Source organism: Poecilia formosa, unplaced genomic scaffold (genome assembly GCF_000485575.1).
Source record: "Poecilia formosa unplaced genomic scaffold, Poecilia_formosa-5.1.2 Scaffold153, whole genome shotgun sequence".
Taxonomy (NCBI): Eukaryota; Metazoa; Chordata; class Actinopteri; order Cyprinodontiformes; family Poeciliidae; genus Poecilia; species Poecilia formosa.
The window spans coordinates 505,612-532,298 of record NW_006800092.1 but is presented as its reverse complement, the minus strand read 5'-3'; the positions used below and the strand labels follow the sequence as shown (position 1 = coordinate 532,298).

At 41.2% G+C, this 26,687-nt stretch overlaps 3 protein-coding genes across 4 annotated transcripts; 1 reads left to right on the top strand and 2 right to left on the bottom strand.

The window, feature by feature from the left end:
- Positions 1-595: 595 nt before the first annotated feature.
- LOC103146161 (normal mucosa of esophagus-specific gene 1 protein) lies at positions 596-2,766 on the bottom strand. Of its 2 annotated transcripts, none has more exons than XM_007563945.2 (5): positions 2,212-2,766; positions 1,387-1,447; positions 1,220-1,308; positions 1,055-1,115; positions 596-882 (listed from the first exon to the last, which is right to left on the bottom strand). In XM_007563945.2, the coding sequence occupies exons 2-5, from the start codon at positions 1,423-1,425 to the stop codon at positions 808-810; spliced, it is 264 nt and encodes an 87-aa protein (XP_007564007.1). In that variant the 5' UTR covers positions 1,426-1,447; positions 2,212-2,766; the 3' UTR covers positions 596-807. The 2 variants fall into 2 exon arrangements, with proteins under 2 accessions (XP_007564007.1, XP_016532802.1); XM_016677316.1 differs by having other exon boundaries at positions 1,387-1,573; positions 2,212-2,244.
- A 154-nt stretch (positions 2,767-2,920) lies between these two features.
- afg2b (AFG2 AAA ATPase homolog B) lies at positions 2,921-8,087 on the bottom strand. Its single transcript, XM_007563944.2, has 10 exons — positions 7,163-8,087; positions 6,894-7,079; positions 5,833-6,117; positions 5,547-5,732; positions 4,896-5,054; positions 4,090-4,299; positions 3,762-3,989; positions 3,543-3,677; positions 3,201-3,326; positions 2,921-3,108 (listed from the first exon to the last, which is right to left on the bottom strand). The coding sequence occupies exons 1-10, from the start codon at positions 7,754-7,756 to the stop codon at positions 2,971-2,973; spliced, it is 2,247 nt and encodes a 748-aa protein (XP_007564006.1). The 5' UTR covers positions 7,757-8,087; the 3' UTR covers positions 2,921-2,970.
- Positions 8,088-9,230: 1,143 nt separating this feature from the next.
- On the top strand, positions 9,231-26,093 carry LOC103146159 (NAD(P) transhydrogenase, mitochondrial-like). Its single transcript, XM_007563943.2, has 21 exons — positions 9,231-9,592; positions 10,264-10,493; positions 10,591-10,790; positions 11,773-11,860; positions 11,999-12,087; positions 12,186-12,373; positions 13,422-13,555; positions 13,661-13,852; positions 14,345-14,495; positions 17,295-17,456; positions 17,536-17,646; positions 17,756-17,901; positions 18,032-18,227; positions 19,162-19,395; positions 20,200-20,360; positions 20,598-20,777; positions 20,850-21,009; positions 23,969-24,050; positions 25,164-25,282; positions 25,621-25,736; positions 25,826-26,093. Exons 1-21 carry the CDS (start codon positions 9,463-9,465, stop codon positions 25,970-25,972), a joined length of 3,216 nt encoding a protein of 1,071 aa, XP_007564005.1. The 5' UTR covers positions 9,231-9,462; the 3' UTR covers positions 25,973-26,093.
- The last annotated feature ends 594 nt before the right edge of the window (positions 26,094-26,687 follow it).

Sequence of the window (26,687 nt, the reverse complement as noted above, 5' to 3'; positions counted from 1 at the left end):
ATTTTGACACATCAGAATGAAGAGGTGTAATGAGAAAATAAAAGACTTAAAGAACAACTTCTTTTTGAGTAATAACAACAATGTCTAACCAGCACATTCATTTAATATGTTTTTTTTAAGTCGGTAACTGGAAAACGTTTCAGAATCACTGACTTGATTGGTAATCACAGTAAAAATGAAAATGCTCCTACCTCCATGACCACCCTGTGGACCAACACGGGCTTTCCAACTCCAGGAGGTTCGACACCTCTGGCACAGGACACCACAAGCGAGTACATCTGTATTAAAATCCTTCAGGTTTGTTGCAAACTCCTCATGGATACAAACACTCCTCAGCATGTCTTTCACAAAGTCATGAACAACGGTAGCTTAAGAGATTCCTTTATCCATCAAAAACCAGGTGGCAGATCAACATAAAAATGGAAAAACAAAACAAAAAACAATGCAATTTCCCCCCAGGTTTTGTGTTTGAACAGAAAATCCAAAGAACGAACCATACTCTGGATTATGATGACTAACATATATAGAAACTTCTGACCAGTCGTAACTTTAGCTTTAGTCATGAGAGCATTTCATGAAGACAGAAACCATCCGCTCTTCTAAGCCACATAAAAGCTCAGCTTTATTGAAAATATATAGTGTAGTACTCTGGGTTTATGACTTTTTACATTCAGACAACAATACATATTTGTATCTGAGGCATCCGACAGTAAAATTAAACAGTTAAAATAAAAATTAAAAAAATCATCTCTCAAGCTGTGGTCAGCTAAAAGTAACAAAAACAACTTCAGAAATGATGCTTGCTCCTCATTTGTCTTTGGTCATGGACTTCACCATTTCCAGAGTTTCCACTGGTTTCCACTTCTGATTGATGGTGACAAACTGCATCAAAATGTTAGAAAAAAAAAAGAAGAAAGACTTCATTTAAGGTATTTGTCACTGTTACCATGAATATTTGGAGGACTGACTCTGATGTCACAGAAAGTCATAGTGAGATAGCACATATCAGAAGTTGGGTGAAAGGCAATGCTTGTTTTCAAAAATTAAAATATACCTTTTGGGGTTTTGATGGGTTCACTCGTTCCCATGGTTCTGGATTTGAAGTCTTGTTCAAACTACACAGCAAATTTAAACAATAGACTATAGTGATTCAGCTCTAATTGACAAAATTCCATCAAAAAGAGCAAAAAACAACAAACAAACAAACAAAAAATCTCACATCACATCATTCTTGTGGAACAGAAAGTAGATGGCAACTGATGATGATCCTGTTGCAGCAAGAGCCATGATTCCCACAATAGGAATCACCTGAAACAAGAAACATTCCAACCACACCTGATCAAGCAGTTGTAGCCTTGCCAAAAGTGTAAAAAGCAAACATCTTACCTCCTTCCTCTTCATCAACATCTGGAAGAATCCGGGCATTTTATCAAAATACTCAAAACACCTATCGAGAAAATAGCCTGGTTTTCACTTGCTGCTAGATTATGTACTTTCCTTACAACATGTGTAAGCTATAGAGTGCTGTTTGTAAAGTTACAAACATTAACAGCAATAATTTGCTGTATTTGGCCTGTCATAGAGGGAAAAAAAATGTGGGTGTTAATTTTTCAGACATATTTTCACTATGCCATTCCAAGATTTATAATTGTAAGAGTTCCAAACTAAATATTTAATTCACTAGCTATACATTTAGTTCCAAACTAAATACTTATTTTCCAAACTAACAACGTTTGTTTTCAAGCTAACAAATATTTTTGCTTGTTAACAACATATTTAGGTTGCTAGCTAAATACTTAGCTAATATGCAAATTGGCTTATCGGGAAGCGGAAATGGAATATCAAAATAAAAGCTCGGGTTTCCGTGTCTCTAAACTCCGGTGGTGGCGGCCTTGAACAGGCACATTGTTTTCGTTATGACTAGCTAGATAGAACAAATTATTACTGTTTTTCTTTTTTTCTTTTTTTTTTTTTTACTGTGTAATTTTACAAACAGCGCCCCATAGCTAACGGATAATAAGGTCTCCATAGACTTGGTTTTCTTAACTGCAAATATTTTATAAACGCTTTTTGTAACTGAAATACAGCAGATGGAAAAATGCGACTAGCTAATAACTTTAAGCTACTCAAAAATATGTACACTGTTGTACACATCATCAACCACAAAAAACAACACCTGCGTAAGTGCCACCCAAACAAGAAAATACTTACTAGAAGAAAGTCTTCCAAAGTATTCAGATAGAGCTCATGAGCGTTTACTTTCTCCTAACTGCCTAAATTCTCGTTGTTAAGGTTACCGTAGAACATTTCAAAGATAGTTTGCTGGTAACGGCGCTCACTCAGTCATATTTCTAGAAACACAATTTGACAAAGATCCGATACAAAGTAAATCATATACCGTAGGTTATCGCTGATACCGCTAAAACCGATTGTATTCAGAAGAAAACAGACTTTTTCAGTGCAAACAGTACAAATGTATGAAAACATATTTTCAAATTGAAAATGTAAGCCATTGATATTTGCCATTATAATTCTTGCATCTCTTGAGGAAATTCAAGTAATTTGCTGGACCTATGGAATAGGAACCAAACAAAAGTATGAAGCTCATCACAACGGCATTGATCTGATACAAATACTCACTTTGAAAATTATAATATTATTTAGATCATTACGGCCAGACATACCCAAAACAGAGGATTTAAGAGGTATATGGAAAGTAGATGGTTCTTTCTGTATTGTATTGTAGAGCTGAAGGATAAAGCATCTATTTGATAATAGCTACAAAAATCACAAAATATCAGAGTGTGGGCCCGCTAGTGGTCAGACTTTAAAGCTGAAAGACAGTTGAACTAATTGTTAAAAATAGCCTAATTAATTTCACTGAAAAGCTTATGAGATAAAAAAAAACAGACAATAAAAGTTATATGTCATAATATTTATTTTAAAACTGATATTTTGTATAAAAATACATCACTGGTGAGGTATTAAATATGAACTAATCTGCTGAGCAGTGAGAGAAGGACTCATTTTGGTGATGGAACGAAGGAAATGTGTCTGCTGGATGGATGACGCTTCCATGTTCTCCTCCAGCAATGCCAGCAGAGCAGCCTAAAAAGAAAAAAATAAATTAAATATATAAATATATCTTTTTTGGTGTGTTTTTTAATTGTAAAGAAAAAAGCCATTTCGGATACACTTACTTCTTTACACAGGTTTTCCAGGTCAGCTCCAGAGTAAAGCTTTGTCTTTGCAGCCAGCTCCTCCAGACAGACGTGTGAATCCACAGGCATAGACTTTGTGCAAACTTTTAGGATGGCGAGTCGAGCCTTAACATAGGTAACAAAAAACAATGCACCACGAGATTTAACATTAAAAGACTCAGTTGCTGTTATGCATTACTGTGTAAAAATTATTCTGTCTCTCTTTGCTGCTTTATGTTAAAACAGCCTCAGTCCACAGGGAGTTAAAAAAAAAAACTGCATAACTATGACTAAATTTAACAACGTAATGCAGATTAAGCACTCAATAAAGTAAAATCAAACCTGCAGATCAGGAGGTGGAACGTAAATGATGTGGTCCAGCCTGCCGGGTCTGAGCAGGGCGCTGTCGATACACCTGGGTCTGTTTGTAGCAGCTACAACCATCACATCTTTGTTACAAACCTCCTGACAGTACAGCTGTTAAAAGAAAAAAAAAAACTTGTTTATTATTAAAGTCACGGTGTGAAGATGAGAAATTGTGTAATGTCAGCAACATGTGACCTCGTCATCTGCGTGACTCTGCTCCACTCCCTCTGCCTGCAGGACCTTATCTGCTCCCCTCCTCTCCACCATCTTCAGGCCGATCCCGTCCATCTCATTCAGCAGCACAGACAGCAACCGGGTTTGCACGCTATTAGGAGTCCCGACGTCGGACCGTGACCCGATCAGTGAGTCGATCTCGTCGAGGAACAGAACACAAGGCGCGCAGGCGCGGGCCTGCCGGAACAGCTGCACGTGAAAAGACAGATGCAATGGTTTGAAAGACGCAACAAAGAAGAAATGAAAACGATCTGTTCTCTGCATATTTCAGGAAACTAATAGGAAGTACCTGAGCTAAGGCTTTCTCAGAGTCTCCGATGTACGGAGAGTACAGGTCAGCGCCGCTGACGGACAGGAAGGCACAGCGGGACGAGGTGGCAGCAGCTTTGACAAGCGTCGTTTTTGCGCATCCTGGAGGGCCGTACAGGAGGACGCCACGCGGCCGACACAACCCCAGACGGACAAACGCCTCAGGGTGTCTTATAGGCCACTCAATGCTCTGTGGCAGAGATTTAAAGAGAAAAATTACTTAACTATGAGTTGCATGGAAACATTTTATCATACTTTTCCTTTCTAGCTCTATAAATCCAGCCCCACTACTCAGTTAGTACGTGGTGGAAATTTATCATATTATTTATCATGTATCACAGTAAATTTCTTATCATAATAAGAATTTTGATTTACTCTTACCATAATAAACTGCAGTTATTGATGGTAAATAAACAAAAAACTGACAGGGTGATCGAGAATGTTATTTTTTCTATTTTCTCCACTGTTCCACAAGTGATGTGCATCAATAAATATCAATAAATTTGAAATTTAAATATGATTACATGCAGTTACTGTGGGCAATGTAGTGATGTAAATCACATTTATAGAAGTAAGTGGCATCCTGAACAAGCCTATTTCAAGAACAATATTTGTGTTTGTGGCACTACGATTGCTGAGCCCTGCAGGCACAGCCATAAACATAATAAAGTAATAAAGAAGTAATAAATACATTATGATGAAATAAAAGCTACTGTTATCACAATAGCACCACAAGATATTGCGATAAAATTCTAAGTCCATATCGCCCACCCCTAAATAGCCAACCTGTCTTAGTTTGGCTTTGACTTCCTCCAGGCCTCCAATTTGCTCCCAAAGCACCGGGGAGAGCTCCGTCCTGCCCAGGCTGCCTCTCAGGCAGGACGGCCCCACCAACTTCAGGGCCTCCTGGAAGTGCTTCATATCCACCACCTGCTCCCCTGAACCCTGCAGGCAACAATGTCAATGAATCACAGAACACTAAACTCATAAATTGGTCCTGATCCAAAACAAGTTGGATAAAAACAAAGATTTGACGTTTTGTCTGCACAGAACACGGTCCTACAAACTATGTCCCACGATTCAAGAGCTTTCACAGCAACAATTCTTAGTAGTCAGAGTCTGTCTGACTTCACTCTCTCAAAGTGTTTCAAAGTTGTTTTAGTTTCTTCAAAATATTCCTTCAGTTTAGTAAGTTTTACATGCATTTGTTTTTGCTTTGCTCTCTTACGGTTCCACTGTAAGATTTCAGCCACTGTTGAGGTCTGGACATTGACTGGACCGTTCCAGTAAATTGATTCTTTTCATTCTTTTCAAGCCATTCTGTTGTAGGTTTACTGCTGTGCTCAGTGTCACTAAAGCCACTACTGGTAAGCTGCATTTATTATATCTGGGCAAATAATTAATTTAAAAGTGATCACTTATTTTCTCTGCATTTACCTTTACGTTCTCCCTCAAAGCGTGCATGGCAGCCTCCCTGCACAGTGCACTCAGGTCTGCTCCGACATATCCTGTCGTTATCTGAGCAAGCTCTGCAATGTTCACAGTGGGGCGCACGGGCATTCTCTCACACAGAACAGACAGGATGGCTTTTCTCTGCAGAAGTGTAGGAGCACCGATGATCACCTTTTAAAAAGGACAAATGCAAAGTTTACTGGTTTTGCTTTGCACGTTGCAGCTGTCGTTCACTTTACATACAGGACTGTATCAAACTAAAACGCTGCACCTCTCTGTCAAACCTCCCAGGCCTACGCAGCGCCGGGTCTAAACTGTCTGGCCTGTTGGTGGCTCCGACGATGAGGAAGCGGTCGGACCGACTCATCCCATCCATCAGCGTGAGAAGCTGAGCCACCAGTCGGTTCTCCGGCGCGGAGGAGCCGGACCTTCTCGGAAACAGAGAGTCCAGCTCGTCCAAAAACAACACGCAGGGGCCCTCTTCCGCTGCAGACCGGGCACGCTCAAACACAGCCCGCAGCGTCTCCTCGCTCTCACCCGGCCGTGACCCGACAACCTGACAAAAGGAGACCACTGCTGTTACTCAGCTGCACTTATGCACCACATGTCGATCTCACGTCATTCTCACAGCCTAATAACTTTGAATGCCATTGATTCATGCTGCTATGGTGTTTGGACAAAAATACTACACATGATCTAAATTATTTTTTGCTGAAATTGAAACATTATAATTATTCCCACTGTTGGATAGTTATATTGATTATTATAGACATAAAAATGTTCTTTATAGACATTTAAAATGGTTCGGGACAAAAACATCAGAAGAAACATGAATATCTGACCAGTTACATTTATTTTTGGTCTTCTAGTGTTCATTTTAAAGAATGTTCACTTTTTTCCTGTTATCATTTCAAAAAGCACCACAAGTAAAGCTACAATCTATTTGATATCAGATAAAATGAATGTAGAAAGTGGAGTTTGACTCAAACTGAAGGGATGCAATGAAAAAATGAAAGAAGAGTTATTTTGTTCTTTTTTTAAATTTTTTTTTTACTTTCATAAAACATGAAAGAAACTCAAATATACCTGTACAGTGCAGTTGAGTTTATTCTGAAGACTCACTCAGGAATAATTATTCTTTGACAGCAAAATAATTTAGCCATTTACTTTGTCTTGAAACAGACAAACAGAAAATGCAGAATATTTGTTTTGTATCTCTTGAAACGTTTTTGAGAACAGAAATGACAACCAAGTCCTTTCCAATTAAAACGTTTCCAGTCACTGACTTCTCAAAATTACTCACTAAAAATGAAAATGTATATCAGCTCTTACCTCCGGTCCTCTGACCACCACCAGGCTGGCTCCCACCTCCATGACCACCCTGCGGACCAACACGGTCTTCCCAACTCCAGGAGGTCCCACCAGGAGCACACCTCTGGGGCAGGATACGCCCAGAGAGGTCAGGGTGTTGGGGTAAAGGAGGGGCAGCTGCAGCATCTCTCTCAGGGATGCACTCACCTGCAGTGGAAGAAAAACACACATGTTGGCGTCAACCCTGTAGATTAGTACAACAGGGGTCATAACAGTAAGTAGAGGCTGACCTCCTCCAGTCCTCCCAGCGGGGGTGTGTGCTGGTCCTGCATTTGACTCTTGTAACGCTGGACTGTCTGGATCTCAGTTATCTCCAAACCAATTTTAGAGGTGATGACTCCAGCAGCTGCAGACTCTGGACAGATGCCGTGCACAGCAACATATCTTATATCTGTATTAAACTCCTCCAGGTTTATTACAAACTCTTTATGGACATAAACACCCGTCAGCATGTCCTTCACAAGCTCGTGAACAAGGCTAAAATGTGTGTTTTTCTTAAAATCAAGACTCCGGACCACCACAGTTACTTTAACACTCTTCAGTTTGGTGCAGGGTGCGGGACTGAGCTGAGTCGTGTCCAAGCTCAGGTGTGCGGGAAGCCCAGAAATCAGGCTGGGAGTGAAACATTTCAGGTCCATCTGCAGGAAGCCCTCCGCCAGGTCGGGACGGGGCCAGGCGGTGCACAGACAGCTTCCCCCGGGAAGAGACACCAGCAGAGGGGAGCCCAGTCTTAGACCCAACGACGACATCAGACCCGGGCCCAGTCTGCATCTCTGAGACCCCCGGTCAGGGGGATCCACCGATAGCAGCCTAAGAGACTCCATTGTCCATTAAAATCCGATGATGACACACTGACAGCGCGATTTAAACAGAGCTAAAAGGCTCAGATGCGGCACGCACTTAGCATACATACTACAAAAACTTCATTTAATAGCTTCATTTAGAAGCTGAATTACACTGACATACTAGGTAACGCTGTACAGCAACCATCTGTGTTTTAAATAAGAAAATGGCAGCTACATTTAATAAGCTAAAGCGATTATTACATTAGCTGAGCCGTAATGTGTTTACAAAATTCGCGTGGTGCCTGTTAAAAAAAGATGGCCAACAAAAACCTTTTAATGTGTGTTACGTCGGTCGGTGTTTCACCGGTTAAAAACGCGCGTGCACTGCTCGCATTACAGGGATACTACGGCTACCGCACAAGCTCAAAAAAGATGACTGAAAATAAATATTGGTTTGAAAAATATAACTGTAACTGAAAACGTGAGCATTGACTCTGAAATAAATGTACAGAAAAATTTTGCATTGATTGAACGATAAACAAAAATTGATGGTGAAAAAAGATTCATTGAAACTCTAACTATATGCATTTAGTGAAACAATGTGGATCTTCTTAAGAGATCCTTATTGAAAAGACCTTAAATTATATGACTGCATATTGAGAAACTACACAAGCAAATCTAATATACTATTCTGTATTTTAAGTAAGTTTGCAAATGGATGGAAGGTGGAAACTAAAGCTAATGGAAAACGAAAAGTCATAGTAGTCCAACACATTCTGAGTACAAGTTTCTTTCTCTGGTACTCTGCTGCCATCTAGTGCACAAAAAATAAAATACACTGAATCTCGATAATTGTGTGCTGAACTTTGAAATGTAAAGCTAATATCACATTCTATATCAAATTTAGAGGAGGCATGTTAACTTTATAATTATTAATGACTTATGATGTTAACTGATGATGATTTTATTGGATTTCTAACCTGTTGAGTCATCTTTTAATTTGTAGCTGGATAAAACAAGGAGTTTTATACACTACATGAGTGGTCAGATGTAATATTGTTGCTTCTTATTTCTAAACATGTATCTTACATCTAAACAGAATAGTAGTGATACTGATAAAAGGTCATCAGGAGGAATTACGGGTCTTTCAAGCAAAGCTGCCGTTGAGGGACACTGGAGCCATTTGCCAGATCTAATAGGAGGCAAACCTGAGAAGATTGATCCACCTTCTCATTTCTCATTTTCAGAAACCAAATGATAGTTTAATTCAATGACTGACAAAGTGAAAACTTTGCATTGCTTTGTTGAGGAAAGCTGTTCTCAGAACAAGTTCAATCCCCACATTGAGTTACACATTGTTCTAAAATATCAGAACATCATTTTCCCATTTGAAATTGTGAATGGAGTCATGCGTTTTTACTCAACTGTCTCTGTGACCCCACTGAGCCTTTGCGTCTCTCTGTCGTCACAATTCCAGATCTCGCGAACTGGAACGTTGCATGTAATCAACCCTAGGCCTTGAGAGAGAGAGCGCGTGAGTGCGTGAATGTGTGTGTGTTGTGTCCTGCAGAGTTGAAATGTCACTCTGCTGTCTGTAGGCCTCGCAGCACAGACTGGCTGAGTGTGTAACTGGGGGAATCGGGACCTTCTGGAGGGAATCAAGATGTCCTCTGGTGTCTGACAGCAAATGAAGAAGCAGTCTTAACACAGAATAATCTATCTGCTTGCTTGTGTTCGAGGGAGCCATGTCAACTCTCCTGCGCTGCTTCTCCAGCTCCTGCCTGGTTTTGTCCCAGAGGAAGGGTCATCAGAAAATATTTGGGAGGAGGCATTTTAGGACTTTTCCTGTATTATGGGACCAAAAGGCTTCCAGAGGTAGGAACTATACTGCTTAGACACAGTCTCTCTTGATTTACATTTTTTTTCCCCATCTCCAGTTTAAGGCTTCAAAGATCAAAGTTGCCTATTTGTGGCCCAGAGAAGTGGAAAACTCCTTAGATCATAAAATGCTTTCAGAAGGTTAGCTGAGATGTTCCCAAAATAGGGAAAGCAGGCAGTTGTTTCACTCGCTGACTTGTGGGCCGCTGCTAACATGTAGGTCAGTTAAAGGTGACATGTTGAATCCTCACTGCTGCCTGACAGGTTTCCTGGAGGGATGCGTGTGTTTTGCTGTAACGTCACTGTGGAGACACCAGAGAGTGTTTGTGGTGGTTTTAGGGGTTACTGAAAGCTATAAAGTTGAAATTCTGAGTGTCTCTGTGGGAGCGGAGGCCTCTCTGCGAGCATAGTGGATCAGAGCCAATCACCTGCTACTTATGTCACCATGGCGGCGAGGTCACCAAGCCATGTATGGACAAAGAAATGTGCAACATGATATTGTTCCCCGGCCACACAATGTCAGCTGCAGGCTCACGCTCGCTCTCTAAAGCCAGAGCGTGCAAACTCGTAATATTAGGATCACAACTTTAAATATTCATCTGAAAATGCTCTCTGAGATCCTCTGAAGGAAGGCGGGCCTAACTGTCACTCGCTGTGTGTTCACTTAGGTGTGCTCTACAAAGATTTAGTGGTCGGTGTTCCTAAAGAAACTGTTTTGAATGAACGTCGGGTGGCGTTGTCGCCCGCCGGGGTTCAGGCTCTGGTCAAGCAGGGCTTCAAGGTGCAGGTGGAGAACGGAGCCGGAGATGAAGCCAAGTTCTCTGACCAGCAGTACAAGGACGCAGGAGCCACCATCACCGACGTCAAGGGAGCTCTTGGCTCAGATTTGGTCCTCAAGGTTTCGCACGTCCCTTCTGTTCCTCTCAACATCGTCCCTTAGCTGTCTGCAAGGCTATAATCTACACTGCCTCTCATTTATTCCCGTTCTTTCCCAGGTTCGAGCTCCCAGTTTAAGCGAAGCAGACCTCCTGAAACCCAAGTCCACCTTGGTGAGCTTCATTTATCCGGCACAGAATCCAGACCTGATGAAGAAGCTGTCAGAGAGGCAGAGCACCGTGCTGGCCATGGACCAGGTGCCCAGAGTTACCATCGCCCAGGGATACGACGCTCTCAGCTCCATGGCCAACATCGCTGGGTAAAGAAATATCTAGATAATCACGGAGATTCACGTATGTACAGACAAACACACAGATAAGAGGTAATAACACTGTTGCTAGACAGCTGGTATCGCTGCCTGATGATGTGTGTCATGTGCTCAGATGAGAGCATCCATTCATCCATCTGAACTTGATAAATATTCACTGACTGAGAGTAAATAAATGTAAAAATAAGAGCAACTTATTTTATACATTTCATCTTAACACCCTGAGATACAACTAACTAATCCCTTCAGCCAGCTGGACATGTGTTGTTATGAAATGACGACCAGTTTATTGCAAATGTTTTTATTTTCATTATAATGAGTTGTTAAAGTTTGGCACAGAAGTAGTTAAAAAGTGCTATGAACACCAATATATACAACCTTTATCTTAGTTGTAAGACCTGTGCTCAGCGGTGGCAGTGCAAATATAAATATAAACAGATATGGACACTCTGAAAGTTGCTTTTGTTTTCATAAAAACAGAAAGCATTCCAATTATAATCAGTTTACGTAAAGAGGCACCCTAATAAATGAAAACGGTGCACTTTTTTTTAAAATCAAGCCTAAAATAAACTGCCTAATTCTGAATACACAGAAGTCAATATTGTTATTACTTATTTTGGTGATGTTTTTATCTGATTAATGTCATTTACATGACTTTGATAACTTACCTAAGGCCAGGTTCAGATGTTTCCTTGCTCTTAGTTGGAAAACTCATGTCATTGGTTTTAATTAAGCTCATCAAATCTTTTCTGTAAATAAAAGATTTACAGAAAACCTAAAAAGCTTTAGGTTTTATGAATTTTGACAACAAATTTACATGACCTGCAAAACATAATTGCAAAAGCATTAAATTAGACACTGTGTCATATCATATTAGAAATCAATAGGAATAGACTCACACTTTCTGTCATATACTGTAAACATAAGAAAACAACAAAGAATGTGGGTTTTGTTAAATGTGTTATTTTGGCAGATACAAAGCTGTGGTTCTGGCTGCCAACCACTTTGGCCGGTTCTTCACTGGTCAAATCACAGCTGCAGGAAAAGTCCCTCCAGCTAAGGTAACCTTCAGCTGAACATTTATTTATTTATTTATTTTCTGAATTGAGAGGCTTCTGTCCACCTTTGGGCGTTTTCTTTTCACGTACACATTAAAAACTGCGAACTGATTCTTCTCTTGATGTTTCTGCTGCTCTCAGGTCCTGGTTATTGGAGGCGGGGTGGCTGGTTTAGCAGCAGCAGGGGCAGCCAAGTCGATGGGAGCCATAGTGAGAGGCTTTGACACCAGGTATGAGATGAAAGGAAAAGGACGCCTCGTGTTTCAGACCGCCAGACTCGGCGATGATGGTTCGTGATCTTGATGAAAAGCTGACTGTTTCCTGTCAGGCCAGCAGCACTTGAGCAGTTCAAGTCATTTGGGGCAGAGCCTTTGGAAGTAGACATCAAAGAGTCTGGCGAAGGGGTCGGAGGTTACGCCAAGGAGATGTCAAAGGAGTTCATTGAGGCTGAGATGGCCCTGTTCGCCAGGCAGTGTAAAGATGTCGACATCGTCATCAGCACTGCCCTGATTCCAGGTCGGAAACAATGAAACCTTCAACCATTTCTCTTTATGTTCGAGTGTTTAAAGTTAAGATAAATGGCCTACTGTTTCTTATTTGGAAGCGTGCATACATCTAGTGTGTTTTTTTTAAGTCGATTGTCGAAGAAGCAGAAGAAGAAGAAGAAGAAGAAGAAGAAGAAGAAGAAAAAAAAAAAGGAAATGAGTTGCAAGACAAGACTTTAAAACCTCAAGTCGTTGCTGATTTTGTTGATGGATTTCAAGGCTAACATGCTGATCTAAGGCTTTATTTCCACACGGTTTTATCCAAACATGTTAACTGACTTGAAGTTTATTCAGTCTTTGGAGGGTCCCCAACATCCGTGCAAAAGCTCCTGCCTGAGCAAAACTTTGCAAGATGGATTACAGGGCTCTGCACGTCAGGAAGATGGATGAACTAATTTGCTAATAAACAACTCGCAAGGCTCCACTCAGAGATAACACACTCAGCTCTGATGCTTACTGGTGAAAAGTATGTCGAAAGAGGTATTTACAGTACGCTGCAAAAGGATGTGTATCTCTTGAAAGAAAAAGGATACATATTTATTAAACTTTTCTGCAAATCAAAATCTAAAATATGTGGCCTGCATTTGTGTTTGACCACCCAAGTCAGTTCTTTGGAGAATTACCTTTCACCATATTTACAGCTGCAGGGTACAGTTTGTCTCCACTGGCTTTGCACATATTGGACTGAATATTTAGGCTTTTTCCTTTGGAGAATATCTCTAACGTCAGTCTTACTGGATAAAAAGCATTCACAGTCATATTCAAGGACTTACAAGAATTTCTTGGGTGGATTTAGTGCCTGGACTTTGACTTGGCCATTCCAACAGATGCCTTTATTTGTCAAAAGTCCTTATTTTGATATTCTTTTTTGGGGGGTTCTGCTTCAAAAATGGGAACTAACTGTGTCAGCCCATTTCATTTCAAGTCCAAAACTTTCAGTTTAGTCCAGATTAGCATAAAATAGTTTGGTTCAAATTCAGTTTAGTTTATCATTTTTCTTTTTGTCTCCGATCGTGCAGGAAAAAAGGCTCCTGTGTTAATTAAGAAGGAGTTTGTCGAGTCAATGCGGGATGGCTCTGTGGTAGTGGACCTGGCTGCAGAAACCGGAGGAAACATCGAGACCACCAAGCCAGGAGATCTGTACGTCTACAAGGTCAGCTTTCTGTCTGCGTCTTAAAGTACAGCAATAAAAATGTTCCCCTGCCTGTTCACCCCAGAGGAAAATTCACAGATCAAGAACGTTTTCTGTTCCAACCAGGGAGTCACTCACATAGGCTACACCGACCTGCCCAGCCGCATGCCCACACAGGCCAGCACTCTGTACTCCAACAACGTCCTGAAGCTGCTGAAAGCCATCAGTCCAGACAAGGATTACTTCCACTACGAGCCCCACGAGGAATTTGACTATGGAACAATCGACCATGTCATCCGTGGGACTCTTGTGATGAAGGTTGGTTTTGATTTGCTGTAAAAGTCTCTGCTGGCGTCCTCCACTCTCTCTCAGCATGAGCTATCACATCTTGTCAAGTCAAGCTCCAGGCCCCCCGCGCCCCCACAAAAAAAAAAAAGTTCCCAGTTCCAGCTGGGTAAGGCTCAAACTGGAAACATTTCCAGGAATTTTGGTTTGGACACAATGTCTACGGCAGTGAAATCATGCGAGCTCGGTAGGGCATATCGACTTACTGCTGGTGGACCGACTCAGGATTCAAGTCTTTCTAAAGTAAATTCATCTGCAAAACCCTTGCTAACTGGTCGATGAGTACTGTTTGCTTAGTGTAATCTCCTGCTGCAGGACTGCCAGCATCCAGTCCAGATGTTCCAAAATGCAAATTTCACAAATATTCAATTCTCTGTCTAACATGTAGACCTCATGGATCTTTTACTAGTGCTCACTAGGGTATATTTGTGTGTGTGTGTGTTTTTTTTTTCTCTGCCTGAACAGGAAGGTCACAACATGTTCCCGTCTCCACTGCCTAAAACGACCCCGCCGGCCCCCGTGAAACAGAAAACCGTGGCAGAATTGGAGGCCGAAAAAGCTGCAACAGTTTCCCCTTTTAACCGCACATTGACCTCTGCCGGCGTCTACACTGCAGGTCAGACACAAAGCATCAGATTCAGGGGGGAAATATTCATCTATAGATTTTGTTGTGGATGTCTTAGCTCCACTGCATTCTGAGGTACATTCTTCAGATTAGATCAAGCTCGAGGAAAGGTTGAACGCAGAAGAAAATTGTTCAAGTGTCTGTGAGTCTCTTCTTATTCCTTTATCTTCCACTGCTAGAGCAAACTGTAAGAAAAAAAACAAAACAAAACAAAAAAAAACATGCATTGTGTGTATTTTAGGTGCTTGAATGTGAAGCTGAGCTGCTTTTCCTTCCCAACATGCATTGCAAAGTGCCAATCGTTGACGATACAAATCTAGATCCCCACTCAAATGGATGTTTTTGTCAGTCTTTTTGTTGGAGGCGTGCAGAACTAGCCACTTGGCATGAGTACGACGGTATTTGTCCTTTTTGCATATTTTTTTCTGTTCTGCCACTGGAGTCATTGGAGTGAATCGCCAGTCAGACAGAAGAGATTCGTTCAGGACGTTATGCTCTAAACATAAATACAAAGGTTAATATTTTACATGTTTTCACATATGCTCAAGATATTTATCAGTGTATCATCAAGTGTTCCTTTTATGTCTCTAGTTTTGGTTTGAAATGTAGCATAGCTCTACATACAACATTTAAAAATGTAGCCATACTTTTTTTTTCTCACTTTAAGAGACAACGAAATACAAAGTTGCTCAGAAAACTGTGTTTTTCCTGCTCTATTTACTTAAAAAGTTAATTGGAAACATGGGATTATTTGTAGGATTATCCTCGTCCACACAAAAATACTATATGTGGTGCTGTAATAGTGTACCAGAATACACCACAAACAGAGAAGAAGGGGAAGGGTATGCAAATGTAATTTTTAAAAATGATTATATTGTACCTCCACCATGTCAGCACCACGTGCATGCTCCTAAGACAGTAACACACCTAGTGTAGCTACTGTAGTTCTTGCACTTTCAGAAATGACAGAGCATTGTGCTTTATAACTTAGTGAAATTTTGAAAATGATTTCTAATCAGTCTCTTCAGCAGCAGATTGTAAAGCGTGGAAACATGCCACAATTGTTCCTGTTGCAAATGCCATGAAGTCCTCAATGTCTTCAGACCAGTAGCCCTCACCTCCTTGGTGATGAAGGCTTTGTGAGGATAATGAAAAAGGGCGATCTGAAACAGGCTGCTGGCCACTTTAGGTCCTCCTCAGTCCGTTCCTCAGGCGGGAGTGTGCAGGACGCCACTCTGTTTTTAATAAACCTTTTAGTGGAACATCTGGACGTCCCTAAAACACATCCAAGGCTGTGGTTTGTTGATTTTCCATCTGCATTTAATACTACCCAGCCCTATCTTCTTGCGTATGAACTTTTGTCAGCGTTTCATCTGAATCCAAATCTTGTAGGTTGGTTGTTAGACTTTCTGTCAGATCGGTCACAATGTGTGAAAATTAATGGCGAGCTGTCACACTTATCCTTCCTGTTTGCAGGGTGGTGTACTTTCTTCGGTGCCGTTTATTCTTTGTGCAGTTCCTGCAGGAGCTCACATCAGAACAGACACACTTTGAAATTTGCTGATGACTGTTATAAGTCTTTTAAACGACAGTAAAACTGAGAAAGGTGCCGTTGTCGAGGTCTTTACAGCATGGTGCAATTAATGCATCCGAAACTAAAGACATGTTCACTGACCTTCATAAATCCCAGTCCAGCATCACTATGGTTCATAACCTGGAAGCTGAAATCGTAAGCGAGTATAAACTCTTATTGATAATAAGCTGGGCTTTTAATCAAAAACGGATGCAGGGTGTAAATAGGTCCAGCAGCACCTTTTTTCATTTTATTTTATTTTTTTTCTAAAGTAAACTGGGCTCTTTTAAAGTTTGTAATTTATTAGTGACTCTATTTTATCAGTGTTTTATTGATTCTGTTCTATTTTTATTGTTGCGTGGCTTTGTTTGGTTTCCTTACCTCGTCTAGTAAAAACTGGTTGATGAGGCTCACTAATGTGGCAAGCAAGGTAATTGGAGTAAAGCAAGCCTGGCTCCAGAATACACTCCAAGCGTGTGAGAACTGATCGTTAACAACGCACAACATCCACTTTAGAGCGAGTTTCATCTTCTTCCATCTGGCCGCCGCTGCAGGATCTCTAAGATCAGAACCTGGTGTGGTTCTGATCACACAGAACCAGGTTCTGTGTGATCAGAGGTTTCTTTCATTCCTGCTGCCATTGCTGACCTTAATCTCCCTGGTTTAGACTGCAATAGCCAGACGAGACCACTTTTTAGTTGTTGTTTTTTTTTTTAAATAAAACACATTTTATATTCTTGTTAATTTTGTCTATTATGTGCTATGATTTGAGATGATCCATTATTTCTCTTGATATTTGTAGTTGTCCTGTACCAGCAGTGGATGTTTTTTGTTGTTGTTGTTGCTTTTATATATGTTGCTTGTTGTAAACATATTTGCCCTTGGGATATCTATGAAAACTGAACAGAACATGCATGTTTTTTTTGTCTGGATGAGGCCTGATTCTTAATCTTGTGTATTGTTGTTTATTACAGGCACTTTATAAGTGCTTTAGAGCTGTTTATGTTTATAACCTCAGTGGCTCTATAGAATAGTATGATAATATATCAAAGAAAGATTGAAAATGAATGACATGGTAACTGAGCAGTTACACTTTCTTCTATTTTGGGTAATAAATCTATCTAAAGAGTGCAGTTTGAGGGATCCTAGCTTTAAAAAAATGCTGTGAAGATGCTAATATGTTAATGGTGCTTCTCTGCTGTTTGTCTTTACATCAGGTGTGTCCACCTGTCTGGCTCTGGGCATCATCTCCCCTAATGCAGCTTTCACTCAGATGGTCACAACGTTCGGTTTGGCTGGGATTGTGGGATACCACACCGTGTGGGGGGTGACCCCCGCTCTGCACTCGCCTCTCATGTCTGTCACCAACGCTATCTCAGGTCAGGGGGTCAGGGTACAGCCTGGCGCTTCGTGTGGCTCTCTGCTGCTGTTACTCATGCTGCCCGTTTCGCCTCTCAGGCCTGACCGCGGTAGGAGGTCTGGTGCTGATGGGTGGAGGTCTCGCACCCTCCAGCCTGCCCGAGACTCTCGCCCTGGCAGCCGCCTTCGTTTCATCCATCAACATTGCCGGTCTGACACTCATCACGGACACATCAGAGGAGAACGTGATTTATTAGCTGTGCAGCTAAGTGCGTGCTACTTTTTTTTTTTTTGCTTTGTTTTTGCTGTGCCTGTGCAGGTGGTTTCCTCATCACCCAGAGAATGCTGGACATGTTCAAGCGTCCCACTGACCCTCCTGAATACAACTACCTTTACTTGTTGCCGGGGGCTGCTTTTGTCGGAGGATACGGAGCTTCACTGGCTGCTGGGTACAGCATAGAGCAGGTGATGGAAGAGTCTCTAATCTACCAGTCTTGCACAGCTGCAGGGAAATAAATATACTTATTTTGGTTGTTGCTTTTTTTGTGTGACTTGACTGAGTTTTTTTTTCAGTTTCTTTAATTAATTCCCTCAGATGATGTACCTGGGCTCAGGCTTGTGTTGCGTCGGGGCTTTGGCAGGCCTCTCCGCCCAGCACACGTCTCGACTGGGGAACGCCCTGGGCATGATGGGAGTAGCAGGGGGCATTGCTGCCACCATCGGCGCCCTCAAGCCGTCGCCAGAGCTGCTGTCTCAGATGTCGTTAGCTATGGCCACTGGGGGGACCCTTGGTATGTGTTTTTAAAACTATCTCTGTGTTGTAGCTCTAACACAGCACTGCGACGCTGGAAAGTCCCTTCTCTGGCACTGATTATTCCCTTTTTAGCACAGTCTAATATTGTATTGTTCTCCACTATCTAGACCACATAGAAACATGCTGTGTGATCAGACTATTAACCTACAAAGAAAGAAAGCAATGGCTATTGGTTTCTGAATCACAGTTTGGATATTTATCAGTATATATCTTAATTTTGCAATTCTCTACTTGAGTCTTTATGAAAGATTTCATCTTTTAGTTTTAGTGTTGAGTAAGACAATTACTGATCCTCGAGGTGGCGCGGTTATGTAAAATTGGCTTTCTTTGAGCTTTACATTATGTTATAGTAAATAACATCAAAAGAAATTGTATCACGGTAGTCCCTTGATTTTCCAGGTAATGATATTCAATGCAATAATACCTGAAGTAACAAGGTATTATATGAGCTATTGATAATAGAAATTTTCAGTGTAAAGCTCGTGAAAAACATAATTAAAGGGTTAATAGAGGAGTGACGTTGTGATGACTTCCTCAAGGCGGAGTGTTGGAAAGAGCAGGAGTTTTTAAAGCGACAGAGGCCCAATTTCAATTACCAAGTCAAATTTGTTTTAAGTCATATTTGATATATGTAGCACTTTTATAGCAACTGAAGGTAATATAGTTATTTGATTATGCTTTAAAATGGCACCACATGCTGGAAAGCAATACCACCCCTTTAATTTACTGTACATGCATATGCATCAGTGCTGCAGCTGCATCTCTTTTCAGCAAGCCCAACCGACTACTTTGCTTGATTTGGCTTTGTAGCAGAAAACAGGTGTTGACTTGATAACATTTCGCTCTTTTTCGCTTTCAAATAATTTGAATAATAACAGTAATAACTTACTGATGTCACAACTCGACCGCAGGCCTCACCATCGCCAAGCGTATTGAAATCACGGACTTGCCACAGCTGGTGGCGGCCTTCCACAGCCTGGTGGGACTCGCGGCTGTCCTCACCTGCGTCGCCGAGTACATGATCGAGTTCCCTCACCTGGAAACACACCCTGCAGCCGGTGTCCTGAAGACCGTGGCCTACCTGGGTACCTACATTGGAGGCGTCACCTTCAGCGGATCTCTGGTGGCCTACGGAAAGCTGCAAGGTTGGAGCCGCTGACCAAAACTGCGTTCAGCTTTTCCAAGATTCAAATGCATCGGAGACCTTTTGGGTTGAGAAACACTTTGTGGGGGGTCCTGAGCTTGCCTTCAGACCTTAGGTTAAATTTAAACCGCACATTATTTAACCAGTAATTACATTAAAACCATTATAAATAATGTTTTTAGGGATGGTTTTTGCCATGATGACCTTTGTTATTGTGGGTCTCAAGCTTAGAAGTTTATGAAACACCAAAACCGAGGTTCTGGTCTACTAGCGAGATACAATGCCTTGCAAAAATAATTCAGTTATGTTCCACTTTGTATTGGTCTGTCACATTGTTCCCTCTAAACACCAGTTTGCAGCTGTAAACTAACAAAAGATGAAAAAGTTGAATCGAATACCTTTACAAGGCACCGAAACACACAGAGCTTCATGTATCCACTTGCACTGACTGTCTCCTGGTGGTTGAAGCCAAATCCTCTGTGGAGTCCAGGTCAGGGTTGGGGCTTTGCGTGCAGTTATCAGCAGTCTTTTATTTAAACTGTTGTGTGAATTGATCAAGGGATCAAGGGGAACACATGAGAAACATTCTGGTAAGATGTGATTTGTTGACCACAGGGCAGTGGCTCTGCTTGCAGGATTAGTTGTTGTCTTGTAACAGATTGTAATAGATTCCTCCGCAGAGACATCTGGACCTCCAAAGGGGCGCTTGAAACTAATTGCGCTCTGTGTTTTATGTTGTCAATTATCCCTACAAACGATTGACAATCATTTCTGGCTTTTGAAAATAACTGCTCTTTGCCTGTAGGCCTCCTGGACTCCGCACCCCTGCTGTTGCCTGGTCGACACATGTTGAACGCCAGTCTGATGGCGGCGTCCATGGGAGGCATGGTGCCCTTTATGCTCAGCTCCAGCTATGGCACCGGGATGGGCTGCCTGATGGGGGTGTCTGGGCTTTCAGCTGTCATGGTGAGATTTTACAGCAACATCTGAGCAGCAAACAGATGAGGCAGCAAAGATTCGGTTTTGAGGAAACACATTTTCAGAAAAAAGAAAAAAAAGTTCCAAAAACCGGTCTGGATACGGTTATATTTCAGCTGATGAAATTTGTTGTTTCACTTTGTTAGATGCCAAGTATGTTTAAGCTACAACGAGCCTTGTAGCGAAACTGAGTAGCACAGACGTTTTTGCACACCTTTCTTCCAGGGTGTAACACTCACAGCAGCTATCGGTGGGGCAGACATGCCGGTGGTCATCACTGTGCTGAACAGCTACTCAGGATGGGCGCTCTGTGCTGAGGGCTTTTTGCTAGACAACAACCTCATGACGATTGTGGGAGCCCTGATCGGCTCCTCTGGCGCCATCCTTTCGTACATCATGTGTGTGGTGAGTAGATGCGTTTCACTTGGGCCACGCTTGTGATAAGAATCTGAGATGGAGTTCCTCCTTCCCTCCCAGGCCATGAACCGCTCGTTGCCCAACGTGATCCTGGGAGGGTACGGCACCACCTCCACGTTAGGTGGGAAGCCCATGGAGATCGTCGGCACCCACACCGAGGTCAATGTGGAGCAAACTATAGACATAATCAAAGAAGCCAACACCGTCATCATCACTCCAGGTAGACTTTAAAAAGAAACATGCAGTATTTCTGAGTGTTGATTATCCAGTGTGTTATGATTACAGCCTCAGGTTTTTCTTTTTCTTTACATCTCTGATTCTACAAAGTTAACACATTCATATCCTCAAGTATTGGCACTACATGTGTAAAAACATTCAAATACTCCTGCTTTTTTTATTACTATTATTATCTCGCACTGAAAATCTTAAAAAACAAAAAAAGTTTTAGTGCATTGGAAAATTCCCGTGCTAAGAAATTATTGCTTTTAACGAAATAAGTGACTTCATAATTATTGCCTCCCTTCTGTTTTTGTACTCTCCGCTCCATTAGAGCAGCAATAAGTGTTCTCCGTTTCACAAAGTTGGATCAAACAGAGAGAAGGATTTTTCAACGATTCTCATTTCGCACATTCTGTCCAGAACATCCAGATTCCTGAATGATCTCATGATCTCCTCTCTCCTGCTCACACAGCAGGTGTTACAGGGTATTAAGAACTGAGGCGGCAGGCGAAGAAAGTTGATTTTGTGTCTGTTATATCACTTATACGTTGATTTGACCTTTTGTTTTGGATCATTGCACATTAAAAAAGCAAAGAAAAAACTGTCATTACCCATTCTCAGTCAACTTCACAGCCTCCCGGTATTGCACTCCAGCACGCTGGAGGATAACAAGGCCCACAGCATGACAGATCCTCCTCCGTACGTACTCGTGGGTGTTAGGCTGTCTTTCATATACTCGTCCTATGATTTGGAAAATCTCGATCACATCCTAACAAGACAAACAGCTCCCAATTTTTTCCTTTGTGATGGTAGGACAGAAAATATTTTTTCCTGCCAACTAGTTGGTGTGTAGAGATGCTGTCTAATGGTTGTCATGGAGACTTGGAGACCCCAGATGCCACTCTTTGCTGCAGTTCCCTTACAGTAAAATGTTTACATCTCACTGTCCCCTCACTCTTCATGGTGGCAGGATAAACATTAGTCTTTGCCCAGCAAGCTAAAGGCTAAAAGAAACATTACACCCCAGGGAAAACAATAACTCAATAAATATTAAGTAAAAGGTTTTATACATTCAAATTCAATTAAATATTTGAGGTCATAATTAAAAAATGCTTCAGTTAAAGTTATTTCACACTAATTATTATTGAGTGTGATATTGTTGTTTTTGTATTTTGCCGTTGTGCCCCCCCGTACTAGAATAAAATCAGTGGAAGATTACATCACTGCAATTAAGATTATGATTTCTTTTAAATCTCTGCACATCTTCAACAGGAGTGAGAGTAACTGTGGAGGGGATTGTATCTTTTCTCTGTATGCTAGTTTGTTTTTTGTTATGTACAGGTGAAGACCTACAATCGCGACCGGGACAAAACATTTTGTTCCAGTCGATCATACAGAAATTCGAAAGTTCCACTCATGGAACGATTTGGATACCAATAAATCTGCAAATAAAAAAAAGCTACACATGTTTTAATTAGGCAATTCTTGATGAGTAACCTGGGAATAACTCGCCATTTTATCCTGCTGTAACATTTTGTCTGTTTTCTAAACAGATTGTGGACACTCTGTTACACAAACTTTATGAACAAACATTAAAAATAATGCCAAAACTCAGCATCAAACACTGTCATAGCATGTGGCACAAAAACAAAAATATTCATAAAACTCTTTTTGAACGAGTTCAGAAGTATCGCATGTCGCGGTGTGGGAGTGTTTCTGCTTCTTTTGGACGTTTTTGTTGAAAAATTAGCTCAAAACAGATGTAACCACATTGCAACGTTCCCAAAAAAAAAGAGAGAGAGAGAGACTCCAAAAAAAAAGACAGACTTTTGGGAAACACCAACATCTAACTTTGATCTTGCTTCAGGTGGGGCACAGCTGCAGCGTGGGATGATATCATGACCAAACAGAGTGAATTCTCCGCTCTGCTCAGACAGTCTGGCTCTGTGATAACATCTGTCTTTTGTTCCATTTACCTGACAAAATAAAGGTTCAGACTGGCTGCTCTGCCAAAAGATGCATCCAAACGGGAGTGATGAAAAAACCTGCAATCCTCTGGAAATGTCAGCGACTGTGACTGATGGTGGTGATTAATTCATTTGAGACAACAAAAGAAAAGATCAGGCACCACAAGAGGGAGCAGTGCACTTAGCAGTCGATCCTGGAATCATCTGTCAACCAACATAAAAAAAATGATTGTTGAGATAATTACCAGATCATGTTTTTTTCTTCCTCTTCTTCTTCTTCTTCTTAACAAAAGAAAAACCAGATCTATCTGACAGATAAGTTGTTGTTTAAGCAGCCTGAGCTAGAGCAACCATTCTGAAAATCTTGGAAACACGTCTCGCTGTTGTTGCCTAATGGCCGCGGACCAACGCGAGGACAGATGTGTGGTCCAACACGCTGGTTTGATTACAGTAACAGGGAAAAGTCGAAGCAACTATTAGGTCCAGGCTCTAGACTTCTCCATGCGCTGTCAACAACAAAGGAGGGCAGTGAGAAAACAGAAGGCTCTGGCTGTCTGGGGAATTACCGTACAGGTCATGAGTGACTGCCTTCAGAACAACAACAACAGGGAAGAAAATCTTAACAAGAGGCTATGCTGAACTCTGTTAGGAACATGACCACCAGGGTTAAACAGTGGTGAGGCAAAACGGTTCTTTGCACGCAGGGGTCCCGTATCCATCATACATTACGGTGCAGTTTCTCAGAGAGATTGATCTCAGACTTATTGAACTGCTGGGATTTGAATAAGGACGAGGACACTGCAGAGAGGAGAGGAGAGCAAAATGAATAAAGAACACACGATTGATGATTTTGGACTGTTGTGTTTCTATTCAGCTATGAACAATGGTGCTGATGTGTATCAAGACCCCAGATCTAAGACATGTTGCTCTTGTAATATAGAGCGTAGGAGTGTGATTTCCTAACTTGTGTTTTAACCATTTTTTCCTGTTTAGGCTGGGGTTTGTGTGCAGCCAAAGCCCAGTACCCGATAGCAGACATGGTGAAGATGTTAAGAGAACAAGGCAAGACTGTCAGGTGAGTAATTTTGTACCGTTTTTTGTACTGTTGCCTCTCAACCCCAAGTTCTTGAATATTGTCTGGCTTATTTTGGGCCTTAAATAAGATACACACACTCTTTATAATTTATAAAGTCAGTAAGTTTTATAATTTAGAAATAAGTTTGTGTTATCCTGTATGAAAATTCTAGTTGCTTTCTCCCCCGCCCCCCCACAGTTTAGCTAATGGCTGCAAGGTAATTTTATGTCTACGCAATAACTGAGCTAGAGTAAAACCAGGGGACGGTAAAGAATGTGCAGTGTTTTCTGTTTAACCAACTTCTTGGCTATAGTTAGTATAAAAACGCTCTTTGATACTTTATTCTGTATATATCTATCATTCGCTCTCCAAGTGACCGTTTCATCAACAAAAGCTCTCAGAAATGTGTGTTCCTGGATCCTTTCAATGTTTACTTCATTTATCTGTATTTTATTTCTCTGTACTTGCTCTGGAGTTTCCAAATAACATTATTTTGGTTTTAATCAAAATTTAGTGACAGCTTGTTACTGCTTGTTCGAGGAGTCAAACTTTCCTCCAATCTTTCAAAGTGATCTTGGTGTCAGAGGTTTTCAAGGCTATTTAGATTTCACATACCAACATTTTATTGGGATTTGATGTGATAGATTAGTAAAAGCAGTGCATTAACTGTGACAGCGAAGGACAGCTATGTATGTTTTTTTTTCTTTTTTTTTTTTTTACAAAAAAGTGCAGCATGCAAATCTATTCAGTCTTCTAAAGTTAACAGCTTGTAGTAGGCACCTTTCCATCTGTACACATCTAGAAAAACAAAAAAAACACATCCGATTGGATTCTACGTGTTTACTCAAGTTTTTTTGACAACGATAGCAGGTTGCTATATTTGCACTAAAAATGGCAAACATAGATGACAAGATAATGGAAGAAGAAGAGAAAATATAAACAAATGATGCATGGCTTTGCATGTTTGCAAAATGCGTGTGACCGTATATTTCTTTAGGGGTACATGTACTCATTTGAAAGAGACGTGGGCTTTTTTAAAAATTATTCTTCTCAGAAAAAGCAAGAGGATGATTGATCAGAGCAAATCACTTTCGATCTGCGTGTCTCTGACAGGTTTGGTATCCACCCCGTGGCTGGTCGCATGCCCGGCCAGCTCAACGTTCTCCTGGCTGAAGCCGGCGTCCCCTATGACGTGGTCCTGGAGATGGATGAGATCAATGACGACTTTCCAGGCAAACTCTTTTAAAAATAAATTACAAATACAGAAACGTAGTATTTATTGAGGCACGGTTATCACTTTGGCAGGACAGTATAGGATAAAATTACAATATCAGCCTTTGTGTATTAAACACGTCCACATTTCCATTTACACTTGCAGCTGCCACGCATGTGTGTGTTAATATTCAGACATGCCATGTTATTCGGACAACCGTTGGTGTTTTCTTAGCAACCAGCACGCCGTCTAGTACACATGGTTCTTGTTTATGACAGAGTGAGGCGGGGAGTGGAGCGTTATCCTTTATCTTTTATCTGTCTCGTGGCTAAAAGTTTGAATGTCGGTGACCCGTAGAGACGGACTTGACGCTGGTCATCGGAGCAAACGACACGGTGAATTCTGCTGCACAAGAAGATCCCAATTCTATAATTGCCGGCATGCCTGTGCTGGAAGTGTGGAAGTCCAAACAGGTATGTTTGGGAATATTCTATAAACTCTAACTGGATGTATATATAGCGTCTTGCCTATATAACTGACTTGATGTATGCTTTCCCTACAGGTCATAGTGATGAAGCGTACACTGGGAGTGGGTTACGCGGCGGTGGACAACCCCATTTTCTACAAACCCAATACATCAATGTTGCTGGGAGATGCCAAGAAAACATGTGACGCACTGCAGGCAAAGATCAGAGAGGTCTACTACTAGCTACAACTCATCCCTTTTTTCCTGTAAAAATTAAATCCACATTCACAGGAAATGATTTAAGGATCTGGCTATTTTTAGAGATTTATTGGATCTGCAAAGAATGAAGCATAATACATTTCCACTGCCATGTCACGGTCATATTTAAAATCATGCAATCCCAGGAGGTTGCAAGCATCAACGACTGCACATACAAATGTGTGTGCTTGTAAAATATCGGTTTTCATGTCTGGATGGCTAGAATTTATATGTTTGATTAAAACATAAAGTGCATTAAACTCATGGACAAATGTGTTCTGAACTGTAAATAAAATATTCAAATATGTTCTAAAACGTTTTCCTTTCAAGTGTAAATGCCATCTGTGAAATTTAGTACCGTTACAACAAAACGAGATTCCACTTGTTGAGTAGGATCCAACAGTTTCTGGCGTAAATCTTGAAGACACAAATTTTTAGTGTAGTTTTTACGAATACGTAATTTACCAGAAGCATGAATAGTTTTGGTGTCGACTGTATATGTCACCAGCTGTTGTTGTTGTTGAGTCTGACTGCAGTAGATTGTCAGATCATCATGACAGATGATGGTACCGAAAATGCTAAAGATAAGCAACAAACCTGTCAGGATTTTCCTGCTATTACATCTGACCGATTCAGATCAATCTTTTCCGAGGATTACAGCGCCATAAAAGAGAGAGAAAAAAAAGTTTCGTAGATTTGA